The sequence below is a fragment of the Leucoraja erinacea genome, chromosome 10 (assembly GCF_028641065.1).
Source record: "Leucoraja erinacea ecotype New England chromosome 10, Leri_hhj_1, whole genome shotgun sequence".
NCBI lineage: Eukaryota > Metazoa > Chordata > Chondrichthyes > Rajiformes > Rajidae > Leucoraja > Leucoraja erinaceus.
In genome coordinates, this window is record NC_073386.1 from 39,918,219 (window position 1) to 39,929,786 (window position 11,568).

At 44.2% G+C, this 11,568-nt stretch overlaps 1 protein-coding gene across 3 annotated transcripts in view; it reads left to right on the forward strand.

Annotated features, from left to right (window-relative positions):
• The first annotated feature begins 4,548 nt into the window (after positions 1–4,548).
• LOC129701056 (LIM homeobox transcription factor 1-alpha-like) overlaps positions 4,549–11,568 on the forward strand; it is a 198,762-nt gene continuing 191,742 nt past the window's right edge. Inside the window, exons 1-2 of one of the 3 annotated variants that reach the window (XM_055642003.1) lie at positions 4,549–4,796; positions 6,685–6,770. In XM_055642003.1, the coding sequence (XP_055497978.1) occupies positions 6,704–6,770 (67 nt within the window). In that variant the 5' untranslated portion in view covers positions 4,549–4,796; positions 6,685–6,703. Of the gene's footprint in view, positions 4,797–6,167; positions 6,388–6,440; positions 6,771–11,568 lie in introns of those variants that run through there. The other 2 variants (XM_055642002.1, XM_055642004.1) reach the window with 2 other exon arrangements.

The window sequence follows — 11,568 nt, forward strand, 5'->3', positions numbered from 1 at the left end:
ACATACACACATAATATACGTACATAAATAACATATATGCATACTTAATATACACACTTTAAATACATAAATAATATATAATACCCTTACATAGTATACATATATTATATACATTCATACATCATACATGCTCATACATAATGTACACATTTACACAACATCCATTATACATATCCAAACATAATATTTTGTACGTACATAATATACATACATGTACAATATACACATAATATACTACATAAGTGCGCGAGTGTGTTAGATAAAGTTTGATGTGATGTTTGTGAGTTTGGGATGTTTATGACATCACCTGTGCTTTATATCGGATGAGAGACTGATGCCACATATTTCGCAAACGCCTTTTGTCTGCCGACTCTGGGGAGGCGCCTCAGCCTGGGAGCTGGGCTGGGATCTGCCCGGCAACCAGTCGGCAGCCGGACCCCCGTCCTGGTGTCAACAAATCCTGTAAAATCTCCCACCCCCACCCCCTCCACCCCAAATCTCTCGACCCCACTGGCGAAGAAACGAATGAAGATCTTTCCTTCTCCCGCCGCTACGGGAACGAAACTGACTGGCGAATGTGAGACCGCATTCATTGGAAGGCCGGTTTAACTGTCAGGCTGATTCCCGTTCAATGGCACTGGTATCCGCACTTTAACATCAACAGTAGCAAACCACGGCCTCAGGTTGAGCGGCGCATTACCTTTCACTCTTGTCGGCTTGTTCTGAATATAATTTATATTCTTGCGGTTTTTTCTCTATCTAACGTTTAATCATTTACATATAAGGTTAATATTTAATTAAGTACCGTTGTGCTCATTTACATTTACCAATAAAGCAAGATAAATATGTATATTTTTAAAGGGAATATGAAACTTATCTGCTTGCTACCACTTTTCTCTGCCGGGCGAGATATTTTTAATCTATTGCATGAAGGGGTGGTGCTGCCTCCGATTCTTGGGCAGATCTCTCGCCCGTCGCCTTGTTCTCAAGGTAGTAACGGCCGCATCCTTTAATAAACGGAAGCCCTCTGAGTGTGATTTGTAATAAAAAGTACCCCCGAGCTAAGCACGCATTAAAATGAGCTGCAGTCAAATTATTGTCGCACGATCCCGGTGATCCATTCAAGATAACAAGTCAGACAATTATACACAACAGCAAAAATCGAAAAGAAAATATGAATCCTCTCCAAAGAGCTATTATAGATCTGGCGGTAATCAGGAGACAAGACTGCGACATTGAATATTTGCAGATTCCCGGATTTGATCTAGATTTTAACCTCCGTTCGTTTTTGTTTAAACACACATTTTAAAATATTTCAGCACCGGTCGACAGATTGCGCCGGCGAGCGCCTTCTTCCTACATTTCATTACCTCCTTAAAACACCACCCGGAACTCACTCGGAATCTAAAAACTTTATCTATTTGGTTTGGTTTTGGCGTTTAAAAAAAAAAGATCAAACTGTATCGTGTTAGTAATTAGTAATTGATATTAAAAATACGGAGAAGGGCTTAACATAAAAAATTGCACCAGTTAATAATATATTATCATTATTGCATGATCTACTCATCGACCAATAGCGGTTCCACATAAGTGCACGAATGTATCAGGTCGTCTCCATATATAAAAAAACAGGTACGAAAAAAATATTAGTAGATAGGTTTGGGGGAAGAGATATATTTAATCGGCGATGTTACATTCTATTGTATGAAATGACACAGACCGTTTCTATGTTATTTGGGTATGTACACAACGTGATCATTCCTCAGATCGCTTCTCTGCAAATAATTTTCTAATGTACTCACTGGCTTTGCGGAAACAACTCTCAGCTCTTTGCTTTATGGTGTCTAACTTCATCCTGAATGGATATTAACAGTGCGCAGTAATTAAAGATGCGAATGCGAGGTGCGATGATTTATATACCTATCCGGGTATAATAAGGCTGATTACAGACTGTACCGGTGGCTCCGTCTAACTTAAAGCGCCCGAGGCCACTGTACTGCCCCACTTCAGGGTAAATTCGCCCACATTAACTCTACGTGTCTTGTGGGCACCCCGTGCAGTTTGCTGCAGATTTATATTCTGGGTACTGGTTTATGCAAGCAAACATATGCGCACCTTGGTAATAGATATAGTTTCTATGATGTAGAATATCTGTTGAATCAAGTACTCAGAAATTGGCATTACTCGGCTGTCTAGCACCAAGCAACGGCGCATCAGCAACCAACCCACAGCAGTGAAAGTTTCCCGGGTGCAGACGTTGGAGGGGGGTCGGTGACAGGTCGACAGGCACCGGAGAGCGAGAGAGTGAGAAGGAGAGAGACGGGAGACAGACAGACAGACAGACAGACAGACAGACAGAGCGAGCTGAGTGAAATCTGCAGAGCATCGCGTTGAGTTTTGGGAGGATGTGGTGAGCTGGTTTAGTAACCCCACACAGCCTGGGCGTGTCTGTGAATTAGGTGGGTGGACACTCAGCAATACCTGCGCACATTTTTTAACTTCGTTTAAAATTGATGAAGGGTGTGAAGAAGGTTCCTTAAAGTTTATCTTCCTGTCAGTTTTTTTAAGCCGTGTGTTCGTGTGTTCGTGTGTGTGTGTGTGTGTGTGTGTGTGTGTGTGTGTGTGTGTGTAGGATTGTGTGAGTGTGTGTATGTGTGAGTGTGTGTGTGTGGGATGGTGTGTGTGTGTGTGTGTGTGTGTGTGTGCGTGTGTGTGTGTGTGAGTGTGTGTGTGTGTGTGTGTGTGTGGGGGGGGGGGGGGGGGGGGGGTCTGTTTGCGGGACCTGTGGGGTAAGAGATATCTACCCATCCTCTTCCTGTGTTCCCGGGTCTCCCTCAGGGAGGTCATCCCTCAGATACTACCCGCCCAGTGTCCCGGAGACAACCCGGTACAGCTCATTACTTTTAGGATGCGATTTTACTGAGATTACACCAAAATGGGATGAAGAGGGGATGGGGTCAGCATGGACTTGGTGGGCCGAAGGGTCCGTTACCTGGCTATACAACTGTATGATTTGTATAGGGGGATGGGGTGAGGGAGGCTGAGGGTGGGGGGGGGGGGGGGGGGGGGGGGGGGAAAGAGGAATTAAATTAACAACAATTTGATATGTGATAATACACATATAGAACCTTCTCCTCCTTCTCCTTCTTTCTTTTTCTTCTTTTCTTCTTCTTCTTCTTCTTCTTCTTCTTCTTCTTCTTCTTCTTCTTCTTCTTCTTCTTCTTCTTCTTCTTCTTCTTCTTCTTCTCCCACCTTACTCCTATCTATCTATCTATCTATCTATCTATCTATCTATCTATCTATCTATCTATCTATCTATCTATCTATCTATCTATCTCTCTATCTATCTATCTCTCTATCTATCTATCTCTCTCTCTCTCTCTCTCTCTCTCTCTCTCTGTCCCCCCACTCTAGGGGAGTAGTCTCTCACCACAGTGCCCGGGGGTAGACGACACCAGTGTAAGGGCTGCATTCATTGTGTAATTGTGTGACAAGGCTGGGCCGGGGCAGGTGACGAGCATTGTGACCCGCGCAGGGGGGCAGAGACGCCGTCGTTTTCTGAAACTGGGTCCCGGGGAGCGTCATGAGAGGAGAGACTGAGGGAAAATATATAACCGGCGGAAAACCCACCGAGGTCCGGGAAATTCACGGGAGAAAGCCAAAGCGGAGAACCAGGGGGAAATAAAAAGCGGAGCCAGGCAGTCCCTAGATGGAAATAGAGATATTTGGGTGTTGAGGCAGCGTGGAAAGAAATTGTCCTTCGGGGGGTGGCGGGACTATCAGGTCTCACTAAGAACGGGAAGTAGAGAAACGTCAAAGCAACAGTAAATGAGCCATTGTAATCTGGCCGAGCCGCCGCGTCCTTCCTTCCAAGTGGTTTTGCGGGATTTGTTTTTTTTTAAATTGAACACACCAAGAGTTTAGTTTAGTTAATGATCATAATGCTCAAAAAGATTCACTCTTTCAGAACCGCGAACGGAGACGCGGATCATTATATCTGTTAATAACCATCACAGCCGCAGCAGACACTCATAAACATCGAAAATACTCGTCTCTATAAAATGAATATATCTTATTCTAACATTACTGGCGCGCATTTACATCAATAAAAATATATTATGTATAAAAAAATGTGAAATGTATTATATGTAAGAGGTGGCAATATAAACCTCCGAAACAATTCCGTTTCATCTTCTCCTCTCTGCCATTTCACCCCCAGTGTTTTCGCATCTTTGTTCTGATACTTTGTGCTGAGTGCCACCCTTGCCCTCGTTCTGAGAGGGTTTAGTCGCAGCCTCCCCTGTGCTAGGATTTACTCTTTTGTAGCCAGTCGAGTGCGGACTCTCCCTCCTCCCAGTGTCGTGCGAGCAGTCGGAGGAGATTGGAACCGCTAAGATTAGCCCAGGAGTGGAGGTGACCGACAGAAGACTGTATGGTTGCCCGGGAAAAAAGTTTGGGATTTAAGAGCTCAGGGCCACTCTTTCCTCGTCACCCCCCCCCCCCCCCCCCACCCCCACCCCACCCACACACACTTTCCTCTCCACTCCCCCCACCATCCCAAGCTGCGAGTGAGAAGATAAACACCACCGTTAATTGCAGCCAGGATTTGGGGAGTTGTATTTCGTCCATACTGGGAACATTAGAGGAAGAGAGGAATTTCATGTTATCTTGGACGGGATCTGGGATCCGTCGACCAGACCTGCACAGCGCCTGGAATTCTTGTCCTTGTCCTCGTCCTCCTCCGCTCGTTCATGACCATTTAGATCCATCCTCTGTGAAGAGTCAGTGAGATCGCGGTGAGTTGCATGCATATAACGTGTACGCGGCTGGCTGACCGACCACGCGGGCCGGTGACAGTGCGTACAATTTGTGATCGAATTAACAAACAAACAAACAATTAAAAAAAACACAGGCAATCTATAATTTTATCGGGAAGTAATTGGAGGGAAATAAATGCAAGGCGGTTTAATTACCGATCCGTACGATTGAGCTATTTCAATCACGACAGCCACTTGGAATCCTTCAAATATCCATTTGCAATCGCGTACAGTCTTGCTGACAGATATAGCACTGTTTGCGGCCCTATTTACTGCACGCTGTTGTTGAAGTCAATTATTAATCGGTAAGGTAACTTTTAAAGTTTCCTATTTAAGTTATTTGTCGTTTATTTGAATATTCGATGCAAAGAAGACTTTAGACTATCAAAGAGCGTGTGTAATATTTATACATCGCCCGTCTTCATCATTTTTTTTGTAATTAATTACCCTATTTCGGCAGAACCAGCTCTATTTTTTTTTTAATATACTTTGTTAAACACACCAATTTACCTCGAGTCTCCAAACCTTCTCCCATTTAAAAATTCGACAATCAAATGAAACGGAAATGCCTTTTGCTTGAAGTGGGAATTTCTGAGTTAGTTTTGAACGCGCAGCTCATTTTTAGAAATGCCCAAAATCGTTTTGTAATTTTAAATATGGTTTGCATTTTTTTTTTAACGGAAACTGGTTAGAAAAAAATACTTGGGTGCTTGGAATAGTGGATACAATCGCGCAAAACGCAGTCGTGATTTGTTTTAAGAATACAATTATTTTTTAAAAATTTACAAAAGAATAGTTCACAAGATTTTTTGGGGGAGCAATGTTCAAATGTATACTCAGTGAGGGAGGGGATTAGATTACAATTTTAATCGGTTACTCAAGAGCGAGGTGTGAAATTAACACGGATCCCTGTCCCGGGACGATGATGGGATCGGTCCGCTATCACCTCCTGTCTCGACCCTTGTTGATGTCTCCTGATCGATTTCAGAAGGCTCGTCCCAGGGAATTAATATTCCCGATGAGACGAGTTTCAGAAAATAAACATCGTTTTAGTTTATTTCACTGTTAGCTTGACAGACAGAAGAATTATCTATTAATGATGGTTGTGGAGAGGAGGAGGTGTGTGTGTGTGTGTGTGTGTGTGTGTGTGTGTGCGTGCGTGTGTGTTTGTGTGTGTGTGTGTGTGTGTGTGTGTGTATGTGTGTGTGTTTATGTGTGTAATGGGGATCATTCATTCAATTCCAACATTAGAAAGATTTTTTTTCATCGGGGGCGTGGTTAGAGAATATCGAAGTCAGTTAAAGTTAAAAAGACGCGAACGTAAATACTTCTATTTTTTTTCCTTTATTAACGCGAGTGTGTCGTGTTTTTTTTTCTGTTTTATAGAATTATTTATCTTTGTAAATGTTAGCAGAAACCCTGGGTTTAACGCTGAGATTTGATCCGTATCCCACTTGAGTTCCTCATTCCCTATTTCAATCTGTAGTTTGCCTGTTCGCTGGCGGATCTGCGCCCAGACCAGTCTCTCCCTGGTCCGCGGAGAGAGCTCGGGAGTCCCACCCTGGGCAAGGTCGGTAACATTAGGGAGGAGAGTGTGAGGGGCGGGGAGGGAAAGGAGGAGGGGGTGGCTGGGTGAACGAAGGAGGGAAGGAGACCGGGGTAGAAACTTGTGTGGCGTCCTCTCCCTGGCGGCTGCCGACGGCACCTCTCGCCACCCCTCCGCCGAGCCGAGCAGCGGGCTGACCGAGCGCCACTGGAAAGACCCGGGCCGGGAGTTTGACGGGCCCCAGGCGGGCCAAGAACGAGGGATTACCGGTTGTGTGAGTTAGCGCTGGCCCAGCTGACAAGCCTTGCTCTCTCTACTCAGCTGCCGCCTTGCAGAGACCATGTTGGACGGGCTTAAAATGGAAGGAAGTTTGCCGCATTCGGCCCAGACTCCGAATTCACTTCATGGTGAGTTTGTTTTATTGGCATCACTCTCTCGCATATTATATCTCAGATTTAATGTTAATGCATTTGTTTCTTGAATGTATTGCCCGAGATTTCAGGTCTTGCACCTTTTGAAAAAAACTGTGTCTTCTTAAAATTGCAACGGAAAGCTCACATGCAGTTTGTAAACTGTTCATAACTTGCGTGTCGATGCTTGTCGGACCATGAGCACAATGTTGGGGACAGTTCTCAAAGGTGTATTATAGAGAGGATATATGTTGAATATGTTCGAAACCAAAACATAACGCATGCACACATTATACATGTAAAACGTGTTGCGTAACACACATGCCTAAACATATACAGAATTTATGTTGAGTTGGCGGGTTGTAAGAGCAAAAAATGCGGAAATAATATTACGGGAGTTGTCAATATTCAGAAAATAAACATGGGATGAGTGGTATAGAGTTTTGCGAGACACACGAAATCAACGCTGAATGAACGATGTACGAAATCTGCAAAAGAATATTGATATTATACACTATATCCCATTCACACACACAGTAGATAATGGATATTCTAGTTGGCAGATACATTGGGCAAAAATACAGAATGGCTGTATGGTATGTACAACATGGGAACGGGAATATACATATACAAGACATGTATACTGAGGAAAATATACACACAATAAATGCATGATGCACAATATTGGCGAAATAATGTGTCATGGTACACAGGTTAATCTGTGATATTTGTACATATCCTGTACATATCCTAAAAATAAATAAAACACAAACGTCATACCGAATGCAAGACAATTTAATTTCACGAAGTCTGTGATACCCGGTTTGTGGAATACTAATTCTCAAATGTACGGGATCGCGAATACTGCTTACAGGAAATATCACAAATGTCCATGTAATTACTAATGCAAATGAATGTTCAAAACTATTTATATATGCATACACGTTTCATGTACACGTACATGGAAAATCCCAAGAATCTGCCCATAACCTAAAACTCCAGCGGGCGCACCATATACTGTAATGAGACCAACATAGTTTGTGTTCTATGCGTAGTAATAGAACTTACACACGGTTATTTACACATGGTGTTGCTCTAAACGTCAGTGCCTGAACGAAAATTATCTGCGCGCTTTGATAACAGTTCTGTGCGCGGGCGTGATTTGTGCACTTGCTTTCGTTGGAATCTTTGCAAATCGGATTAAACCTGGTGTCTATCCAACAGAATACACCGAGCCTTCTGTGGTTGTTCCCAGGTTGCGGATTTACAGCTGCAAGCCATTGATATTTTTCTAACTACCACCGCAACATTTATGTGTAGATTTCAGAATTAAATTAAAACCCAACCAGTTTATGTAGTAGAAGTATATCGCGGATCTGTTGAGTTGTGACCTGAGGAAGAGAGGCATGAGGTAAACTGTAGATGATCCAAGCGAGCACTTTCATATCAAAAGACACAACGTGCTGGAGTCGCTCAGCGGGCCAGCCAGCTTCTCTGGAGAACATGGATAGGACTTGCACATACTAAATTTACAATGAAATTCTCAACTCCGTACCGCTCTGCTCCCTGACACGCTCGCACTGTTCACAAAAACTTACGCCCGAAAAAACAAATTATCTTTGGGAGTTCGCGCCGCTCCTCTGGGTTATTTATCTGCAGCATTCGAAGTGTGGAAATTATCAACGATGGTGTTTGAAAGAAATCCAGTGAGTGAATGTGGAAGCGTCAACTCTATGGGGGATTAGGGCTGCGGGTGCAACTGCACTGCTTGAGCATAGCATTAATCCAGGGCCATATTAACAACACTCAGTCAGCTAGAGTCGGCACATCGAGGACGCGCATTTGACAGCGGCCGTCAGATACACGTTGAATATTCCAAATATGTGTTAGATACAAGGAAACTCGCGGGGAGCATCAGAAATATTAACCAACTTTACTTTCAACCCGCCTGCCGCACGAAACCTCTCAAAGTTGACACGTTTAAACAATAGATAAAATACTTTATGTGAACATCTGCACTTGCAAGAGGCGAGTGTTCCTCCTAAACTCACATACTTGCAGAGTATCTTGAATGAAAACGATGTGGTGTGTTTTTTATACACGTTGTATTGTAGCGGAATGCTTCAGGCACGCGGCTTGAGTGTGCGGTGGGTCATTTACGGCTCGTACATCGCTCATTGCGGTGACATGGAGGTGGTGGAGGACGGAGCGACATACGCGCTCTGAGATTACGAGTAGAGGCGGCAGGGAGAAAGTTAACACCGGGAGAGAAACAGTTTGAATCTGCAGTAGACAGTGGTGGGGGGAAGAAGAAATAACAGAAGATTAAGGGGAGAAAGTGAGAGGGGAAGTGAGAGGGCTCATTTCGGCCCAGCAGAAATGGAGTGTCGAAGAGCTGTTGTGGGTCCAGGTTAGAGATGACACTGACGGGGAGACTGGAGGAGAGAACGGGCTTTGTAGTCACCAGATGTGTCCATGCCTATCCTCAGAACAAAAATACACAGTTCGTTTTTGTAGTCCACTTTCAGCAGCTAAATGTGATTTACAATGTTTCAATTGCAAATCCCTCAACCGTGTTCTGCGCGAAAGCGCACTCACTCACTCACTCACTCACTCACTCACTCACTCACTCACTCACTCACTCACTCACTCACTCACTCACTCACACATTGGCAAGGGGGAACTCATGCACACTATCTTTCTGAAATGTCTTTGGACTCGATTGCCATTGAGGCGTTTGCGAGTGTTGCTAAACTTAATTGTGCAACTGTTATGAAGCAACGTGTGGGTTAATGGGCAGGCGGTGAACCATAGATCGGCCGTGGAGACAGACTGTTGAATTTCCCCGGAGTATTTAAAGAAGAGTTTTGATTTTCTCGGTGCATCCTACATTAGCAGAGCGACGCTCACAAGGTTGCCAACCTGTTCCTTCTCGTGGTTCCAAGTTTTATGTCTCCCACTGAATTTAAACAGACCTGTTGAAATGAATTGAACATAACGAATTCGATATTGTCCAAACTGCAACCTTACGCATAAAAATCGCTTTTGTTTTCGTCATAAGGCCATGGCAAGCAACTCACATGATGATTAGCACTAACTCCTGAACACACACACATTTATCTTGAAAGGATGGAAACAATATTCCGACCAGGGCAAGGCGTTCGTTCCGCCCGCGCTCGGTAAATGTGCGCCGGCCGCTTGGAAGAAACAAGTGAGGGAATTATCCGTTTACCCGGCCCCTGAAAATCGGCACCGAACGAACCCGCTCCTACCGTTTGTCGGTCGGTTTCTGTTCACCAGAGGTAGCGCCGAGGACAGCAATTCGTTCGTGGCGGACGGGGGTGCGACGGGTGGGACGGGGGGTGCTGGAATAGAAGGGGGGTAGAGGTTGATTGCTAAGTCGTTGTATTCACACATTTAAACAGGCCCGGCACTTTCTACACACGGAAATGTATACAGTCTGACTGAAGCGGGCAGTTTATTTTAATTTGTTGTACTTTTTCAACCAACTTGCGTTCAAAACAAATTATAAACAAAAACCTGCTGGACTTTATGTTCAGATTCATTGACATTAAACCAGTGTGTGTAGAGACGAGGTTATCATTGTGGAAGATAGACACAACATTATTAGCATTATGCAACATCAGTTTCAAATTCGATTAAGGAATTACTTGTCAGTAGCTAGTTAGCAACACACACAAGCGCGGGTCCACAGATATGTAGACTCACATACAGACAAACAGCACATACTTATCCGCCCGCCCAGACCTATTGTATTGGGTGCACGCATAGACCAACAATCTCACACACACAGAAATATAAACAGCCACACACCGATGCGACTGGGGAGATTCCCCGGGCACCTTCATATCTGCAGCTACATACAAATCCACCTGGGGATTTTATAGTCAACGTTTTAAGAACACCAGCGGCAACATTCCCTCGGTTTGATATCTCTGGGTTGATTTATTTTTGGGCAACGAGATGATCAAAGGGTTCGGGGGAAAGGCCGGGGAGAGGCGCTGAAACCAAGATCCAACCGACTGGCTCCCGCTCCTGCTCCCGCTCCCACTGAAGTTTACTGGGTATTCGCTCGGCTACCAATGTGCACAATACAACCGGACATATGCTACTTCCACACACTCACGCAATGACCTGTACAACACACACCGCTGTACTTTCAACACACAACTCTGAAACTAATGGCAGTAACACTCCGACACTGATGTGATTTCACACTCAGCTGCATTGATACGGTGTTCATTCAGCACCGATTAACTCCCGTCCACGCCTGGATTACTGTACATTTAACTGTAAAAACTGGAGCCAGCACTTTGTGTATTGAATTGTAAAGAATTGTAAAGAAGGTGAATTTCACAAGCCGTGAAAACCTCGCCCCAATTTTATACTTGACCACGTCCGTTTTGTTTTACACAAATATAGTTTTCCAGGGTCTGAATTAGTGCTTCGACCAGAAACGTCATTTTCTCCAGAGATGCTGCCTGACCCACTGAGTTACCCCCGTTTTTTTGTGTCAAATAATCCAGTGTATCAGGTTAATTTGATATTTATTTAAAATGAAAATGTCAACGTGGGGTTGGCAGGGAGTGACTGAGTAACCGCGGGTGTAATCTCTAAGAGCGGTCATCTATCTAACGCGGCGGACGGGTCTCTGTGCACCACGCACACAAGTGCACATTGGAATAGGCGTCTTTTTAAAATTATATACATTGAAGATAATCTTCCAATTCATCTTGACAGATAGGAGCCGCGTTTCAGAGAGAAAGTTTGTCAG